Source organism: Bombina bombina, chromosome 12 (genome assembly GCF_027579735.1).
Source record: "Bombina bombina isolate aBomBom1 chromosome 12, aBomBom1.pri, whole genome shotgun sequence".
NCBI lineage: Eukaryota > Metazoa > Chordata > Amphibia > Anura > Bombinatoridae > Bombina > Bombina bombina.
In genome coordinates, this window is record NC_069510.1 from 6,639,814 (window position 1) to 6,660,097 (window position 20,284).

The 20,284-nt window shown below is 41.3% G+C and overlaps 1 protein-coding gene across 5 annotated transcripts in view; it reads left to right on the top strand.

The window, feature by feature from the left end:
* GSN (gelsolin) overlaps positions 1-20,284 on the top strand; it is a 118,181-nt gene that overhangs the window by 37,101 nt on the left and 60,796 nt on the right. For all 5 annotated transcript variants that reach the window (XM_053696221.1, XM_053696218.1, XM_053696220.1 and 2 more), the window contains one exon: positions 16,676-16,880. In XM_053696221.1, the coding sequence (XP_053552196.1) occupies positions 16,685-16,880 (196 nt within the window). In that variant the 5' untranslated portion in view covers positions 16,676-16,684. The remainder of the gene's footprint in view (positions 1-16,675; positions 16,881-20,284) is intronic.

Below are 20,284 nucleotides of genomic sequence, written 5' to 3' on the forward strand. Positions count from 1 at the left end.
TCTTAAGAGGCAGCCATAAGAAATTAGCATATGATCCTCCTAGGTTAAGCTTTCAACTAAGAATACCAAGAGAACAAAGAAATTGGTGATAAAAGTAAATTGGAAAATTGTTTAAAATTACATGTTCTATCTGAATCAAGAAAGTTTATTTTTTTTTTGGACTAGACTGTCCCTTTAACAAAATATGCAGAGTTATACTCAAAGGGTGTGTCCCCAGTTTGTAAATGTATATTCTCTTCTGCTGTAGTCCATTAGGGGCAGCTAACAATGAAGTCCTGCATTAATCACACAGCTGCTGTAGACTTAGTTTCAGGGTCATGGTTTTGAATCTTGGAAAAAATAATGTTCAGAGGTAAATTACAATAAATTTAAGCAAAATACTTTATATTGCAAAGAGTTTTGTTGCAGTAGTTTTTTTTTGTTTTTAACTAAACTTTGTGCTATGAGACAACTTTTCATTTTGCTGCACGACAATTCCAGAATGATCCGATAACCTATTGAACTACAAATCTTTATAATCTTTGCCATCAGATGACATTTCTTACATTTGACGTGTTGTGTGCCAGGGTTTAGTCAGATTCCTTGTCACATGCATGTGGTAACGCCCTTCTGTCAGTAAGAACAGAGTCTGCCCCATGGTAACAAGCTGAGGGGCGCACACCTGCTGGCTACAGCCAATGTTTATGCCTTTTTTGCACAGAGCCTGTATTCTGGTTCCTTTAGGAGGAAAACATGATTCTCCCCCCCCCCCCCCCCCCGAGACAACTGAAGGTGTAATTGCTGCTTGTGGCTGTGAGTGTAGTCTCACTGGAGGCTTTGTAAGAGGCAAATCGCCTGCCTCAGGCATGATGAGAATGTGAAGCAAACGGATCTGCTCAGGAATCGGATAATGCCACGCCTCCTCACAGCTCATCAATTCATGGAAGCGCATTAAAGCACGTGTACACGGGCCCATATGTCCCCCTTCAAGATTCTTTTGCTAGCCTTTATTCCCCCTCTCCACTCTAGGATCTCCCTGCCGCACTTGGCATACATTTTTTTTTTTTCTGCTTTGTTACCGCCCCCCTCCAGCGATGGGCCGCCTCCCTCCCACGGTACCAACTATCAGCACCACCCCTGCCCGATGCTGAGGGACACAGTGTTCCTCTCTGCTTCGGTACCTCTGCAAGACTATTTCTGCAATGCTCGTGGGGCATGCAGAAATAGGGCGATCTCGCTATTTTTAGCGAGATCGCGTCAGAGGTCCTTAAGGGCTTAATGACCAGCGTCGTCCTTGCGATTCTTTGCTGCGCAACGGCGCTGGTCGTTAAAGGACAAACCTACTTGGCCTTTTATTATATTGTATAGATGTAAAATAAAGGGTCCATAATTAAAAATACATTCAATAGTGAGGCAGAGGGGTTTTTTCACGCCTGTGGCTTTAAATGCTTTCATGAAAATGTAATTACAAAATCCAGAAATCATTCTGATGATTTGCATAATTCAAAAACTTGTATCGTAAAGTGGAATTACTCACATTATATGGCACACATGAACTAACGTCATCTAGCTGTGAATAAATGACTAATGTATTCAGATGAGTTGTCCATCAAGAGCTTAAAAATTTTAGCATATGAGCCTACCTAAGTTTAGCTTTCAACTAAGAATACCAAGAGAACAAAGCAAGCGATTATAAAAGCGAATTGGAAAGTTGTTTTATATTGAATGCCCTATCTGAATCCTGAAAGTTTATAGTACAATATTATTGGGTTTAAAGGGATAGGTTAAAACTGAAATGTGCATTTCATTGTTAGAAGCATGTTTGCAATATACTCAATTATCAAAATGCTTATTGCTATTTCTGCGGCATACACACATATGCTATGCGTGATTAGAGGACCAGGGATCAAACACTGTGCCTACCACTGGTAGTGCTGTCTATTGCGTTGAAGACTTAAAGGGACAGGAAACCCCAACTTTTCTTTTGTGTTTTGGATAAAACAACTTTCCAATTAACTTCTATAAAATGTCTTCATTCTCTTGTTATCCTTTGCTAAAGGAACAGCATTGCAGTACTGGCAGCTAGCTGAACACATCTAGTTAGCCAATCACAAGAGACACATGTGTGCAGACGCCAATCGGCAGCTAGCTCCCACTAGTGTATATGTGCGTATTCTTTTTAAACAAGGGGAACCAAACAAATTTGAAAACAGAAGTGAATTTAAAAGTGTCTTAAAATGACTTGCTCTATCTGAATCATGCAAGATTAAATTTTTACTTTCTGATCCCTTTAATTTGTGTCATACAAGATGCATCTGACTGAGCGAGCATGGTGTTATAATCCTGGTGCACAGGCACTCACCGCATATTCCGCTGTAAATTACTTTTTCTAGTAGCATTTTTGCTAAAAGAAATATATTGCAAATGTGCACATTTTACCTTTCTAACCCTTTTAGTATGAGCAGTAAAAAAAACCTTTAAATAAGTATTTTTACTAGGGGTGTGCATTTTATATTCAATCTGATCTGAATGCTAAAGATGGTGTCTGCATTTGCAATTCAGAGCCAAATGTATTCTTGCGACATTGCAGCACTAAGATCTGTGTAAATCCAGCTCCGACAAGCTTTATCTTCAGCGCTCGGAGCAGCGCAAGCGTCGCAAATGCACATCCATATTTTTTTTACCACTTTTTTTTCCCCTGTAATTTAACTCTGAACATTGTGTGCAGATTTAGCTGTATTTCACACCGCCATTGGCGGCACTGACTCCTTTATACCTGACTGGAAAACCAACATGGTAGAGACAAACGTTACAGTTTAAACCAAATATATATATTTTAACTATCATTTTAATTGTTAGAGAGAACGATGTACACAAGTTTAATGTGTAATGTCCCTCTCAGTGGAACTTTAATCTCTGTTAAGGAAACAAACACAAGATGGAAATAAGTGTGTGTTTAAATTCTGCTATTTTTTATTGTTTACCTTAGTTTTTTCTTTTGTTACTTGGCCTGTAACAGCCTTTCACATGGTTCTTATTTAGCGCCATAAGTCTAGTTATTTATAGTAAGGTCATGAGAAATCCCTTTAGCCAGAACCCCTTAAGGTCCCAGAGGAGAATTCACTCTATAGCTAGATTATTTAATCTGTTTTTGTATGAAAGGAAGTCAGTGTTTAATGTCACTTGCTACAAACTGCGTCTTTAGGAACTTGCTATTGTCATATGCAGTTTTACTTGTCTGAAATGAAGGGACAATTATACTGTAAAACAATTTGTTTTTCCTTCATGTGCTTGCAAAGGCTTGTTATGCCAGCTGCAAGTATAAAATGTATGATACATTGATCATTTTGTTTATTTTTGTATATGAAATGGCTCGTTTTGTTCTTTAAAACCATTAAAGGACCAGTAGATACATTAGATTTGCATAAACAAACACATTACAATATCACTGAGCTTCAAATTAGTTTTTTTTTTCTGACAAATGTCAGTTATGTCTATTTCCACTCCCCCTGTATCATGTGACAGCCATCAGCCAATCACAAATGCATATACGTATATTCTGTGAATTCTTGCACATGCTCAGTAGGAACTGGTGGCTTGGTGTAAATATAAAGACTGTCCAATTTACTTCCATAAACAAAATATGTAAAGTTTAAAATTGCTGCTCTGAGTCATAAATTTAATTTTGGCTTGTGTCCTTTTTAACGTGAGTTGAGCTTGCAGAGAAATCAAATATTTTATTTTATCACTTTCTGTGCACACGCTTTTTATTTATGTAAACCAAAGCCCAATACTTTGGGCCTGATGATATTAGGCTCTCTGCTCAGGTTAGATTATATAAAATGATGGCATATTATATTTTAACTTTGCACTTTCTATTTTCTATTTTAATTCATATAGGTTCTGTATATAATATATAATAGTGTATTTAGGATTGTGACTTTAAAATAGATTATGCTCTGACTGTTTCTATGCAACAAATTAGGGTTATATTTTATTGGTAAAAATACCTAAAGATACATTGTACTTTGCAGTTCTATTTAGAATAAAACTAAAAAACTGTGTTGGCTTCAGTTTCCCAGAGAGCTTCATTACTTTCTATGGGTCTGATAATAAAAGATTCTCTAGTTCAGTGAGAAATTGAGGCTGAACTCACAATTCTTTAAGAAAAATGGTGGAACCTGGAAATCCCAGAGAAACTTTCTTTTAGAAATGAATGAGGCTCTCTGCGATACAAAATTTCACAGGGGAGAGAGAAGGTAAACGGAGAACACCTGGGGCTGATATAAAGGCTCTGTTTGCATCAATTACAAATTAAACTAAAATGGCCTCTACTTTAGTATATATCACTTTTCTGTCAGTTAAATAAGTGTATTGTGAATTTTCCCCTGCATACAGCTGGCGAGACAAATCGCTGAGACCAGCTTGTTTAAAATGCTTACACAATTTTGCAAGACTTGTGAGAGAATTTGAGACATGTCCACTATTACATCTAAATGTATTGAAATAAAATACAGGAAAGTGCAAATCTTAAATATCATACTGAAAGTACCTGTGTGCTCTGTATTTTATATTGCTTTACAATTCAAAGTGTAATCAGAACAAAGCTCATGTCATGCAATAATATACCGGCAGTCCCAGGTTACGAACAAGAGATTCTGTAGGTTTGTTAAAGGGACACTGAACCCAAATGTTTTCTTTCGTGACTCAGAGCATGCAATTTTAAGCAACTTTCTAATTTTACTCATTATCAATTTTTCTTCGTTCTCTTGCTATCTTTATTTGCATCTGTTATTTTTTTGGTTATGCGCTTGTTTATTGGTCGGCTAAATCAATCCACCAATCAGCAAGAACAACCCAGGTTGTTCACCACAAATGGGCTGGCATCTAAACTTACATTTTTGCTTTTCAATTAAAGATACCAAGAGAATGAATAAAATTTGATAACAGGAGTAAATTAGAAAGTTGCTTAAAATTGCATACTGAATTGCAAAAGAAAAAAATTGGGTTCAGTGTCCCTTTAAAGGGACATTATACACTCATTTTTTCTTTGCATAAATGTTTTGTAGATCTATTTATAAAGCCCATAAAGTTTTTTGTTTTTAAATAAATGTATAGTTTCTTTCATGTAATTAACAAGAGTCCATGAGCTAGTGACGTATGGGATATACATTCCTACCAGGAGGGGCAAAGTTTCCCAAACCTTAAAATGCCTATAAATACACCCCTCACCACACCCACAAATCAGTTTTACAAACTTTGCCTCCAAGGGAGGTGGTGAAGTAAGTTTGTGCTAGATTCTACGTTGATATGCGCTCCGCAGCAAGTTGGAGCCCGGTTTTCCTCTCAGCGTGCAGTGAATGTCAGAGGGATGTGAAGAGAGTATTGCCTATTGAATGCAGTGATCTCCTTCTACGGGGTCTATTTCATAAGGTTCTCTGTTATCGGTCGTAGAGATTCATCTCTTACCTCCCTTTTCAGATCGACGATATACTCTTATATTTACCATTACCTCTACTGATTCTCGTTTCAGTACTGGTTTGGCTTTCTACAAACATGTAGATGAGTGTCCTGGGGTAAGTAAGTCTTATTTTCTGTGACACTCTAAGCTATGGTTGGGCACTTTATTTATAAAGTTCTAAATATATGTATTCAAACATTTATTTGCCTTGACTCAGAATGTTCAACTTTCCTTATTTTCAGACAGTCAGTTTCATATTTGGGATTATGCATTGAATTATCATATTTTTCTTACCTCAAAAATTTGACTTTTTTCCCTGTGGGCTGTTAGGCTCGCGGGGGCTGAAAATGCTTCATTTTATTGCGTCATTCTTGGCGCGGACTTTTTTGGCGCAAAAATTTTTTTCCGTTTCCGGCGTCATACGTGTCGCCGGAAGTTACGTCATTTTTTGACGTTATTTTGCGCCAAAGATGTCGGCGTTCCGGATGTGGCGTCATTTTTGGCGCCAAAAGCATTTAGGCGCCAAATAATGTGGGCGTCTTATTTGGCGCTAAAAAATATGGGCGTCGCTTTTGTCTCCACATTATTTCAGTCTCATTTTTCATTTGCTTCTGGTTGCTAGAAGCTTGATATTTGGCATTCTTTCCCATTCCTGAAACTGTCTTATAAGGAATTTGATCTATTTTGCTTTATATGTTGTTTTTTCTCTTACATATTGCAAGATGTCTCACGTTGCATCTGAGCCAGAAGATACTACAGGAAAATCACTGCCTGCTGGATCTACCAAAGCTAAGTGTATCTGCTGTAAATTTTTGGTAGCTATTCCTCCAGCTGTTTGTAATAATTGTCATGACAAACTTGTTAAAGCAGATAATATTTCCTTTAGTAATGTACCATTGCCTTTTGCCGTTCCCTCAACATCTAAGGTGCAGAATGTTCCTGATAACATAAGAGATTTTGTTTCTGAATCCATAAAGAAGGCTTTGTCTGTTATTTCTCCTTCTAGTAAACGTAAAATGTCTTTTAAATCTTCTCTCTCTATAGATGAATTTTTAAATGAACACCATCATTCTGATTCTTTGGACTCTTCTGGTTCAGAGGATTCTATCTCAGAGATTGATGCTGATAAATCTTCATATTTATTTAAGATGGAATTTATTCGCTCTTTACTTAAAGAAGTACTAATTGCTTTAGAAATAGAGGATTCTAGTCCTCTTGATACTAATTCTATACGTTTGGATAAGGTTTTTAAAGCTCCTGCGGTTATTCCAGAAGTTTTTCCTGTTCCTAATGCTATTTCTGCAGTGATTTCCAAAGAATGGGATAAATTGGGTAATTCATTTACTCCTTCTAAACGTTTTAAGCAATTATATCCTGTTCCGCCTGACAGGTTAGAATTTTGGGACAAAATCCCTAAAGTTGATGGGGCTATTTCTACCCTTGCTAAACGTACTACCATTCCTACGTCAGATGGTACCTCGTTTAAGGATCCTTTAGATAGAAAAATTGATTCCTTTCTAAGAAAAGCTTATCTGTGTTCAGGTAATCTTCTTAGACCTGCTATATCATTGGCTGATGTTGCTGCAGCTTCAACTTTTTGGTTGGAAACCCTAGCGCAACAAGTAGCAAATCGTGATTCTCATGATATTATTATTCTTCTTCAGCATGCTAATAATTTTATCTGTGATGCCATTTTTGATATTATTAGAGTTGATGTTAGGTTTATGTCTCTAGCTATCTTAGCCAGAAGAGCTTTATGGCTTAAAACTTGGAATGCTGATATGGCTTCTAAATCAACTCTACTTTCCATTTCTTTCCAGGGAAACAAATTATTTGGTTCTCAGTTGGATTCTATTATTTCAACTGTTACTGGTGGGAAAGGAACTTTTTTACCACAGGATAAAAAATCTAAAGGTAAAAACAGGGCTAACAATCGTTTTCGTTCCTTTCGTTTCAACAAAGAACAAAAGCCTGATCCTTCGTCCTCAGGAGCAGTTTCAGTTTGGAAACCATCTCCAGTCTGGAATAAATCCAAGCCTGCTAGAAAGGCAAAGCCTGCTTCTAAGTTCACATGAAGGTACGGCCCTCATTCCAGTTCAGCTGGTAGGGGGCAGGTTACGTTTTTTCAAAGAAATTTGGATCAATTCTGTTCACAATCTTTGGATTCAGAGCATTGTTTCAGAAGGGTACAGAATTGGTTTCAAGATGAGACCTCCTGCAAAGAGATTTTTTCTTTCCCGTGTCCCAGTAAATCCAGTGAAAGCTCAAGCATTTCTGAATTGTGTTTCAGATCTAGAGTTGGCTGGAGTAATTATGCCAGTTCCAGTTCCGGAACAGGGGATGGGGTTTTATTCAAATCTCTTCATTGTACCAAAGAAGGAGAATTCCTTCAGACCAGTTCTGGATCTAAAATTATTGAATCGTTATGTAAGGATACCAACGTTCAAGATGGTAACTGTAAGGACTATATTGCCTTTTGTTCAGCAAGGGAATTATATGTCCACAATAGATTTACAGGATGCATATCTGCATATTCCGATTCATCCAGATCATTTTCAGTTCCTGAGATTCTCTTTTCTAGACAAGCATTACCAATTTGTGGCTCTACCGTTTGGCCTTGTTACAGCTCCAAGAATTTTCACAAAGATTCTCGGTGCCCTTCTGTCTGTAATCAGAGAACAGGGTATTGTGGTATTTCCTTATTTGGACGATATCTTGGTACTTGCTCAGTCTTTACATTTAGCAGAGTCTCATACGAATCGACTTGTGTTGTTTCTTCAAGATCATGGTTGGAGGATCAATTTACCAAAAAGTTCTTTGATTCCTCAAACAAGGGTAACCTTTCTGGGTTTCCAGATAGATTCAGTGTCCATGACTCTGTCTTTAACAGACAAGAGACGTCTAAAACTGATTGCAGCTTGTCGAAACCTTCAGTCACAATCATTCCCTTCGGTAGCCTTATGCATGGAAATTCTAGGTCTTATGACTGCTGCATCGGACGCGATCCCCTTTGCTCGTTTTCACATGCGACCTCTTCAGCTCTGTATGCTGAACCAATGGTGCAGGGATTACACGAAGATATCTCAATTAATATCTTTAAAACCGATTGTTCGACACTCTCTAACGTGGTGGACAGATCACCATCGTTTAATTCAGGGGGCTTCTTTTGTTCTTCCGACCTGGACTGTAATTTCAACAGATGCAAGTCTCACAGGTTGGGGAGCTGTGTGGGGATCTCTGACGGCACAGGGAGTTTGGGAATCTCAGGAGGTGAGATTACCGATCAATATTTTGGAACTCCGTGCAATTTTCAGAGCTCTTCAGTTTGGCCTCTTCTGAAGAGAGAATCGTTCATTTGTTTTCAGACAGACAATGTCACAACTGTGGCATACATCAATCATCAAGGAGGGACTCACAGTCCTCTGGCTATGAAAGAAGTATCTCGAATTTTGGTTTGGGCGGAATCCAGCTCCTGTCTAATCTCTGCGGTTCATATCCCAGGTGTAGACAATTGGGAAGCGGATTATCTCAGTCGCCAAACGTTGCATCCGGGCGAATGGTCTCTTCACCCAGAGGTATTTCTTCAGATTGTTCAAATGTGGGGGCTTCCAGAGATAGATCTGATGGCCTCTCATCTAAACAAGAAACTTCCCAGGTATCTGTCCAGATCCCGGGATCCTCAGGCGGAGGCAGTGGATGCATTATCACTTCCTTGGAAGTATCATCCTGCCTATATCTTTCCGCCTCTAGTTCTTCTTCCAAGAGTAATCTCCAAGATTCTGAGGGAATGCTCGTTTGTTCTGCTAATAGCTCCGGCATGGCCTCACAGGTTTTGGTATGCGGATCTTGTCCGGATGGCATCTTGCCAACCATGGACTCTTCCGTTAAGACCAGACCTTCTGTCGCAAGGTCCTTTTTTCCATCCGGATCTGAAATCCTTAAATTTAAAGGTATGGAGATTGAACGCTTGATTCTTAGTCAAAGAGGTTTCTCTGACTCTGTGATTGATACTATGTTACAGGCTCGTAAATCTGTATCTAGAGAGATATATTATAGAGTCTGGAAGACTTATATTTCTTGGTGTCTTACTCATCATTTTTCTTGGTATTCTTTTAGAATTCCGAGAATATTTCAATTTCTTCAGGATGGTTTAGATAAGGGTTTGTCCGCAAGTTCCTTGAAAGGACAAATCTCTGCTCTTTCTGTTCTTTTTCACAGAAAGATTGCTATTCTTCCTGATATTCATTGTTTTGTACAAGCTTTGGTTCGTATAAAACCTGTCATTTAAGTCAATTTCTCCTCCATGGAGTTTGAATTTGGTTCTGGGAGCTCTTCAAGCTCCTCCGTTTGAACCTATGCATTCATTGGACATTAAATTGCTTTCTTGGAAAGTTTTGTTCCTTTTGGCCATCTCTTCTGCCAGAAGAGTTTCTGAATTATCTGCTCTTTCTTGTGAGTCTCCTTTTCTGATTTTTCATCAGGATAAGGCGGTGTTGCGAACTTCTTTTCAATTTTTACCTAAGGTTGTGAATTCCAACAACATTAGTAGAGAAATCGTGGTTCCTTCATTATGTCCTAATCCTAAGAATTCTAAGGTGAAATCGTTACATTCTTTGGATGTTGTTAGAGCTTTGAAATATTATGTTGAAGCTACTAAATCTTTCCGAAAGACTTCTAGTCTATTTGTCATCTTTTCTGGTTCTAGAAAAGGCCAGAAAGCTTCTGCCATTTCTTTGGCATCCTGGTTGAAATCTTTAATTCATCTTGCCTATGTTAAATCGGGTAAGACTCCGCCTCAGAGGATTACAGCTCATTCTACTAGGTCAGTTTCTACTTCCTGGGCGTTTAGGAATGAAGCTTCAGTTGATCAGATTTGCAAAGCAGCGACTTGGTCCTCTTTGCATACTTTTACTAAATTCTACCATTTTGATGTATTCTCTTCTTCTGAAGCAGTTTTTTGTAGAAAGGTACTTCAGGCAGTGGTTTCGGTTTGAATCTTCTGCTTATGTTTTTCATTAAACTTTATTTTGGGTGTGGATTATTTTCAGCAGGAATTGGCTGTCTTTATTTTATCCCTCCCTCTCTAGTGACTCTTGTGTGGAAAGATCCACATCTTGGGTATTCATTATCCCATACTAGCTCATGGACTCTTGTTAATTACATGAAAGAAAACATAATTTATGTAAGAACTTACCTGATAAATTCATTTCTTTCATATTAACAAGAGTCCATGAGGCCCACCCTTTTTTGTGGTGGTTATGATTTTTTTGTATAAAGCACAATTATTCCAATTCCTTATTTTATATGCTTCGCACTTTTTTCTTATCACCCCACTTCTTGGCTATTCGTTAAACTGATTTGTGGGTGTGGTGAGGGGTGTATTTATAGGCATTTTAAGGTTTGGGAAACTTTGCCCCTCCTGGTAAGAATGTATATCCCATAAGTCACTAGCTCATGGACTCTTGTTAATATGAAAGAAATGAATTTATCAGGTAAGTTCTTACATAAATTATGTTTTTGCTTATTTTTAAATAACATTGCTCTGATTTTTAGACTCCTAACCAAGCCCCAAAGTTTTATGTGAATACCGTCAGCTACCTTCTCCAGCTTGCTCCTGTTTGTTTAAAGGGTCTTTTCATATGCAAAAGAAGGGGGAGGGGGGAGTGTCTTATTTGCCACTTGCAGTGGGCTTTCCAGCAACATTTTCAACAGAGCCAAACTGACAGCTTATAAGTAAGTTTTTATACAATTTTATACTGGATTTTTATATCAGTATCTGTGCATCTTATTCTTTATAGTAGTGTCTATTACATGCAGTTATATGAAAATTAGTGTATACTGTCCCTTTAAGTTGAATTTGTATGCAAGTTGGAACAGGCACTTTTTTTTAGGTTAAACTCTAGCCAAACATTTTTTTAGTTTTGAATAGCATAGGGAAAAGTTTGTTATGCCATCTGCCCTTGTTCAGAAAATTTCACATCACTTTCTGTCCTTGTGACAATTAGATTTTGAGTATTTTGGGTTATCCTGAAAAGTAGGATTGGCGATAAGGCTCTATTTTCTCCGTTTTGTAAGTATGAGTTGTACTTAAGTCAGATATCTGTAACCCGGGGACTGCCGATATTGCACTGAACTTGTCTGTCTCTTTACATACAGAAATGCAGAGAATGCCCCTTAGACAAGTATAGCCGCATCTGTCTGTCTAGAATCTTGTGAGAGATCTCGCAGTGCTGGGGGTCCCACTCTCTTCCTTTCAGCATTCAGTGAGTTCAGCCCCTGAGAAGTCTGCACTAAAATTTCTCTCCAAGCGGGAGCACCTTTTATCAGACTTATAGAGAACAAATGAACATTAAGATTGCATTACTTAAAGCAGTGTTTTTCAACGAGTGTGCCGTGGCACACTAGTGTGCTGTGAGAGATCCTCAGGTGTGCCACGGCAGACTGACAACAGTGTGACATATTTTTTTAAACTTTGCTTGTTTTTTACTCCCAGTGCAGGGGTAGTTTGTAGGAGGCATGGCATAACAGCACAATACATACAGTATGTGTGTGTTTGTGTGTATGTATATATATATATATATATGCTGTATTAGGCTACTACATACAGTATGTGTGTGTTTGTGTGTATGTATATATATATATATATATGCTGTATTAGGCTACTACATACAGTATGTGTGTGTTTGTGTGTATGTATATATATATATGCTGTATTAGGCTACTACATACAGTATGTGTGTGTTTGTGTGTATGTATATATATATATGCTGTATTAGGCTACTACATACAGTATGTGTGTGTTTGTGTGTATGTGTATATATATATATATGCTGTATTAGGCTACTACATACAGTATGTGTGTGTTTGTGTGTATGTGTATATATATATATATATATATATGCTGTATTAGGCTACTACATACAGTATGTGTGTGTTTGTGTGTATGTATATATATATATATGCTGTATTAGGCTACAATGTGTGATTATTAAAAAAATTTGGGATGGTGGTGTGCCACAGGATTTTTTAATGTAAAAAAGTGTGCCACGGCAAAAAAGGTTAAAAATCACTGACTTAAAGGACCAGTCAACACAGATTTGCATAATCAACAAATGCAAGATAACGAGACAATGCAATAACACGTAGTCTGAACTTCAAATGAGTAGTAGGTTTTTTTTTCTGACAATTTTAAATTGTCTTTTTCCACTCCCCCTGTACCATGTGACAGCCATCAGCCAATCACAAACGCATACACGTACCATGTGACAGCCATCAGCCATTCACAAATGCATACACACTTATTCTTGCTCATGCTCATTAGGAGCTGGTGACTCAAAGTGTAAATATAAAAAGACTGTGCACATTTTGTTAATGGAAGTAAATTGGAAAGTTGTTTAAAATTGCTGCTCTGTCTGAATAATGAAAGTTTAATTTTGATTGAGTGTCCCTTTAACTCTCCAACCTTCCCACTGGGTGTGTAACTTCTTCTGCTGGCTATGTGTACACAACTTCTTTATAGTCGATAGTTTGTATAGAAACTTTATAGGTATAAATACAGATACCGCAGATAAAGTAGTCCATTTCAAATGCTGATATAAAGGTAAATAAGCAATTTGTAAGCACATTTAAGACTCTAGCAATATTTACTCTAGCAGCTTTGAATCAACCAAATGCAATGTGTGACTGCACAGAGCAATAATATGTTCATATAACACCATGAAAGCAGTTTTGTACCTAATATACACCAGAGAGAACCCATAATCCCCCATATCAGAATGAAACCCCTTTTCAATAGTGTTCCGGTTCACTGACAGTGCGCTTGTAATCACCGTGTTCTGTACATAATAGTTATGCGGTGTAAGCAGGGAGCCTATAAAGCCCTCGGTGTTTGGATGCAGCGGCTGTTTGGGTTTTTGACTGTAGAGGACTATGGCATATGGAGAAGATAACAGATACCTGACATAAAACTCACTGCTGTCAGTTCACAGAACATCCTACTTTATAATCAATGTGCACGAACACTAAAGTCTGCCCAAAAAGTACTACAAAATGCACCACCGTGTGAGTCTGGGGAGGCAGGAAATCTTTATTAACGCTGTAGGACCTTATGGTTACACTTCATTTTAATCTACAGTAGCTTTAGTGGTGCTGAAAATCTTACACATGACCAAGGTTTTTCATCTGTTTCAGTTTAAAACGTACAATAAAATGTAATGTTTAATTACTACAGCTATTTGAGAACTCTTTAGTGCAGGTGTTTTGCCTTAGAATTATAATTTTGTTTGCATTGTTCTAATAGAAGTGATAGAGGCTGTCGCATATAGGAGAAATATCCATAATACTGAGATGTCGTGTTTGTATCAAGCTCAGATTCATTACTGCAAAATAACCACAAACTGCTCTCTTGTTGCTAATGTGCATTGTTTTGCACACTTATTAAAAACAGTCTTAATGATGAAAAACTACAATTTTCAGATTAAACATTTTCCAATTTACTTCTCTTACCATATTTGCCTTGTTCTTTTGGTATCCTTTGTTGAAGCATAAGTCTAGGTAGGCTGATAGCTGTTGTAGGTTTAATTGCAATCTGTGTGATGTTGTTTTAGTTGTAATCTGACTGTGCGTTGTTGTAGGTTTAATTACAATCTGTGCATTGGTGTTGTAGGTTTAATTGCAATCTCTGCATTGGTGGTGTAGGTTTAATTACAATCTGACTGCATTGGTGGTGTAGGTTTAATTACAATCTGACTGTGCATTGGTGGTGTAGGTTTAATTGCAATCTGACTGTGCATTGGTGGTGTAGGTTTAATTGCAGTCTGACTGTGCATTGGTGGTGTAGGTTTAATTGCAATCTGACTGTGCATTGGTGGTGTAGGTTTAATTGCAATCTGACTGTGCATTGGTGGTGTAGGTTTAATTGCAATCTGTGCATTGGTGGTGTAGGTTTAATTGCAATCTGACTGTGCATTGGTGGTGTAGGTTTAATTGCAATCTGACTGTGCATTGGTGGTGTAGGTTTAATTGCAATCTGTGCATTGGTGGTGTAGGTTTAATTACTATCTGTGCATTGGTGGTGTAGGTTTAATTACAATCTGACTGTGCATTGGTGATGTAGGTTTAATTACAATCTGACTGTGCATTGGTGGTGTAGGTTTAATTACAATCTGACTGTGCATTGGTGGTGTAGGTTTAATTGCAATCTGACTGTGCATTGGTGGTGTAGGTTTAATTGCAATCTGACTGTGCATTGCTGGTGTAGGTTTAATTGCAATCTGACTGTGCATTGCTGGTGTAGGTTTAATTGCAATCTGACTGTGCATTGGTGGTGTAGGTTTAATTACAATCTGTGCATTGGTGGTGTAGGTTTAATTACAATCTGTGCATTGGTGGTGTAGGTTTAATTACAATCTGTGCATTGGTGGTGTAGGTTTAATTACAATCTGTGCATTGGTGGTGTAGGTTTAATTGCAATCTGTGCATTGGTGGTGTAGGTTTAATTGCAATCTGACTGTGCATTGGTGGTGTAGGTTTTATTGCCCTCTGACTGTGTATTGGTGGTGTAGGTTTAATTACAATCTGACTGTGCATTGGTGGTGTAGGTTTAATTACAATCTGACTGTGCATTGGTGGTGTACGTTTAATTGCAATCTGACTGTGCATTGGTGGTGTAGGTTTAATTGCAATCTGACTGTGCATTGGTGGTGTAGGTTTAATTGCAATCTGACTGTGCATTGGTGGTGTAGGTTTAATTGCAATCTGACTGTGCATTGGTGGTGTAGGGTTAATTGCCATCTGACTGTGCATTGCTGGTGTAGGGTTAATTGCCCTCTGACTGTGCATTGCTGGTGTAGGGTTAATTGCCCTCTGACTGTGCATTGCTGGTGTAGGTTTAATTACAATCTGACTGTGCATTGCTGGTGTAGGTTTAATTACAATCTGACTGTGCATTGCTGGTGTAGGTTTAATTACAATCTGACTGTGCATTGCTGGTGTAGGTTTAATTGCCATCTGACTGTGCATTGCTGGTGTAGGTTTAATTGCCATCTGACTGTGCATTGCTGGTGTAGGGTTAATTGCCATCTGACTGTGCATTGCTGGTGTAGGGTTAATTGCCATCTGACTGTGCATTGCTGGTGTAGGGTTAATTGCCATCTGACTGTGCATTGCTGGTGTAGGGTTAATTGCCATCTGACTGTGCATTGCTGGTGTAGGGTTAATTGCCATCTGACTGTGCATTGCTGGTGTAGGGTTAATTGCCATCTGACTGTGAATTGCTGGTGTAGGGTTAATTGCCATCTGACTGTGCATTGCTGGTGTAGGGTTAATTGCCATCTGACTGTGCATTGCTGGTGTAGGGTTAATTGCCATCTGACTGTGCATTGGTGGTGTAGGGTTAATTGCCATCTGACTGTGCATTGGTGGTGTAGGGTTAATTGCCATATGACTGTGCATTGGTGGTGTAGGGTTAATTGCCATCTGACTGCATTGGTGGTGTAGGGTTAATTGCCATCTGACTGTGCATTGCTGGTGTAGGGTTAATTGCCATCTGACTGTGCATTGCTGGTGTAGGGTTAATTGCCATCTGACTGTGCATTGCTGGTGTAGGGTTAATTGCCATCTGACTGTGCATTGCTGGTGTAGGGTTAATTGCCATCTGACTGTGCATTGCTGGTGTAGGGTTAATTGCCCTCTGACTGTGCATTGCTGGTGTAGGGTTAATTGCCCTCTGACTGTGCATTGCTGGTGTAGGGTTAATTGTTAATGTAAAAAAGTGTGCCACGGCAAAAAAGGTTAAAAATCACTGACTTAAAGGACCAGTCAACACAGATTTGCATAATCAACAAATGCAAGATAACGAGACAATGCAATAACACGTAGTCTGAACTTCAAATGAGTAGTAGGGTTTTTTTTCTGACAATTTTAAATTGTCTTTTTCCACTCCCCCTGACTGTGCATTGGTGGTGTAGGGTTAATTGCCATCTGACTGTGCATTGGTGGTGTAGGGTTAATTGCCATCTGACTGTGCATTGCTGGTGTAGGGTTAATTGCCATCTGACTGTGCATTGGTGGTGTAGGGTTAATTGCCATCTGACTGTGCATTGGTGGTGTAGGGTTAATTGCCATCTGACTGTGCATTGCTGGTGTAGGTTTAATTGCCATCTGACTGTGCATTGCTGGTGTAGGTTTAATTGCTATGATTTTCTGTTGAAGTGTTTTGTTTGGTTTATTTTTAAGGCTTCTGAAATGGGTATCGATCATGCTGAGTTTGAGAAGGCCGGAAAGCAGCCAGGACTTCAGGTCTGGAGGGTGGAGAAGTTCGACCTTGTGGCAGTTCCTCAAAATCAGTACGGTTCATTCTTCACTGGTGACGCTTACCTTGTCCTGAACACCATCAAGCAGCGCTCCGGGAATCTGCAATACGACCTGCATTACTGGCTGGGTAAGTTTACTTCATTCTATGTCAGGGGGGGCTGTGCCATTATTGCCCAAGCTGGCCCTCAGTGTTTGCTCTGGATGACCCCATACTGCTGCTTACATTGCTTGTAATGATTCTAGCCTATATATCGCTAATCCTACTGTTATGGTTCTGTTTGTCTTTTAAAGAAATAGAAAGTTTTATTAAAATCTACCACGTGCACTGGAGATGTAATCTTTATAAAATGATTACTCATTTGGGCATTTTACTCTCCAAAGTAGGTCTGTTCCCCTGTTGTGCCTTCTGCATACTCTGTGCTCATATTAATCATTTTATTTAACATAGGGTTCATTACCGAAGAGGCCGGTTGTATTTCTGTATTGGGAAAATGTCATCAGTTTGAAGTCCTGTGAATCTTATGTGATTATTTGGCTAAAATAGTTACCTATTAGCAATGAGCTGTGCAGGTAGTCAATAAATGTGCTGGTTGTTGTGCAGATAACTGAAATGCTCCTCAGCACCCATAACGCACAGTTGTGCCTACATGTTTGTTCTGTCATTCCCTCCATACCAGCCATGTGATCACTATGTATATCACACCAGAGATTGCCACGTGTGAGAATAAAGTGTCACAATGCTTCATGCTATAGACGCAGAGCACCGTATTTGTCTCTCTGATGCTCCTGTTCTTCTGCACAAGATCATCGGCTGGAAGTAAGTTCTTGCATTCATTTGCACCAGTTCTTTACCACTTGCAACTGTTTGTGAATGATGGGATGTGCTGTGTATTTCATACTCCTGAGAAGAATCTTCAGAGTGAACAGCAGACCTTCTTCTTCTTCCTGCTCCCCTTGTCGCTCTTCTTCTTCCTGCTCCTCTTGTCGCTCTTCTTCTTCCTGCCCCCCCCTTGTCGCTCTTCTTCTTCCTGCCCCCCCTTGTCGCTCTTCTTCCTGCCCCCCCTTGTCGCTCTTCTTCTTCTTCCTGCCCCCCCTTGTCGCTCTTCTTCCTGCCCCCCCTTGTCGCTCTTCTTCTTCCTGCCCCCCCTTGTCGCTCTTCTTCTTCCTGCTCCCCTTGTCGCTCTTCTTCTTCCTGCTCCCCTTGTCGCTCTTCTTCTTCCTGCCCCCCTTGTCGCTCTTCTTCTTCTTCCTGCCCCCCCTTGTCGCTCTTCTTCCTGCCCCCCCTTGTCGCTCTTCTTCTTCCTGCTCCCCCTTGTCGCTCTTCTTCTTCCTGCTCCCCTTGTCGCTCTTCTTCTTCCTGCTCCCCTTGTCGCTCTTCTTCTTCCTGCCCCCCTTGTCGCTCTTCTTCTTCCTGCTCCCCTTGTCGCTCTTCTTCTTCCTGCTCCCCCTTGTCGCTCTTCTTCTTCCTGCTCCCCTTGTCGCTCTTCTTCTTCCTGCCCCCCCTTGTCGCTCTTCTTCTTCCTGCTCCCCTTGTCGCTCTTCTTCTTCCTGCCCCCCTTGTCGCTCTTCTTCTTCCTGCTCCCCTTGTCGCTCTTCTTCTTCCTGCTCCCCCTTGTCGCTCTTCTTCTTCCTGCTCCCCTTGTCGCTCTTCTTCTTCCTGCCCCCCCTTGTCGCTCTTCTTCTTCCTGCTCCCCTTGTCGCTCTTCTTCTTCCTGCCCCCCCTTGTCGCTCTTCTTCTTCCTGCTCCCCTTGTCGCTCTTCTTCTTCCTGCTCCCCCTTGTCGCTCTTCTTCTTCCTGCTCCCCTTGTCGCTCTTCTTCTTCCTGCCCCCCCTTGTCGCTCTTCTTCTTCCTGCCCCCCCTTGTCGCTCTTCTTCTTCCTGCTCCCCTTGTCGCTCTTCTTCTTCCTGCCCCCCCTTGTCGCTCTTCTTCTTCCTGCTCCCCTTGTCGCTCTTCTTCTTCCTGCTCCCCTTGTCGCTCTTCTTCTTCCTGCCCCCCTTGTCGCTCTTCTTCTTCTTCCTGCCCCCCCTTGTCGCTCTTCTTCCTGCCCCCCCTTGTCGCTCTTCTTCTTCCTGCTCCCCTTGTCGCTCTTCTTCTTCCTGCTCCCCTTGTCGCTCTTCTTCTTCCTGCCCCCCCTTGTCGCTCTTCTTCTTCCTGCCCCCCCTTGTCGCTCTTCTTCTTCCTGCTCCCCTTGTCGCTCTTCTTCTTCCTGCCCCCCCCTTGTCGCTCTTCTTCTTCCTGCCCCCCCTTGTCGCTCTTCTTCTTCCTGCTCCCCTTGTCGCTCTTCTTCTTCCTGCTCCCCCTTGTCGCTCTTCTTCTTCCTGCTCCCCTTGTCGCTCTTCTTCTTCCTGCTCCCCCTTGTCGCTCTTCTTCTTCCTGCTCCCCCTTGTCGCTCTTCTTCTTCCTGCCCCCCCTTGTCGCTCTTCTTCTTCCTGCCCCCCCCTTGTCGCTCTTCTTCTTCCTGCCCCCCCCTTGTCGCTCTTCTTCTTCCTGCCCCCCCCTTGTCGCTCTTCTTCTTCCTGCTCCCCTTGTCGCTCTTCTTCTTCCTGCTCCCCTTGTCGCTCTTCTTCTTCCTGCCCCCCCTTGTCGCTCTTCTTCTTCCTGCCCCCCCCTTGTCGCTCTTCTTCTTCCTGCCCCCCCTTGTCGCTCTTCTTCTTCCTGCCCCCCCTTGTCGCTCTTCTTCTTCCTGCCCCCCCTTGTCGCTCTTCTTCTTCCTGCCCCCCCTTGTCGCTCTTCTTCTTCCTGCCCCCCCTTGTCGCTCTTCTTCTTCCTGCCCCCCCTTGTCGCGCTTCTTCTTCCTGCCCCCCCCTTGTCGCGCTTCTTCTTCCTGCCCCCCCTTGTCGCGCTTCTTCTTCCTGCCCCCCCTTGTCGCGCTTCTTCTTCCTGCCCCCCCTTGTCGCGCTTCTTCTTCCTGCCCCCCCTTGTCGCTCTTCTTCTTCCTGCCCCCCCTTGTCGCGCTTCTTCTTCCTGCCCCCCCCTTGTCGCGCTTCTTCTTCCTGCCCCCCCCTTGTCGCTCTTCTTCTTCTTCCTGCCCCCCCTTGTCGCTCTTCTTCTTCCTGCTCCCCCTTGTCGCTCTTCTTCTTCCTGCCCCCCCCTTGTCGCTCTTCTTCTTCCTGCCCCCCCCTTGTCGCTCTTCTTCTTCCTGCCCCCCCCTTGTCGCTCTTCTTCTTCCTGCTCCCCTTGTCGCTCTTCTTCTTCCTGCCCCCCCTTGTCGCTCTTCTTCTTCCTGCCCCCCCTTGTCGCTCTTCTTCTTCCTGCCCCCCCTTGTCGCTCTTCTTCTTCCTGCCCCCCCTTGTCGCTCTTCTTCTTCCTGCCCCCCCTTGTCGCTCTTCTTCTTCCTGCCCCCCCTTGTCGCTCTTCTTCTTCCTGCTCCCCTTGTCGCTCTTCTTCTTCCTGCCCCCCCTTGTCGCTCTTCTTCTTCCTGCCCCCCCTTGTCGCTCTTCTTCTTCCTGCCCCCCCTTGTCGCTCTTCTTCTTCCTGCCCCCCCTTGTCGCTCTTCTTCTTCCTGCCCCCCCTTGTCGCTCTTCTTCTTC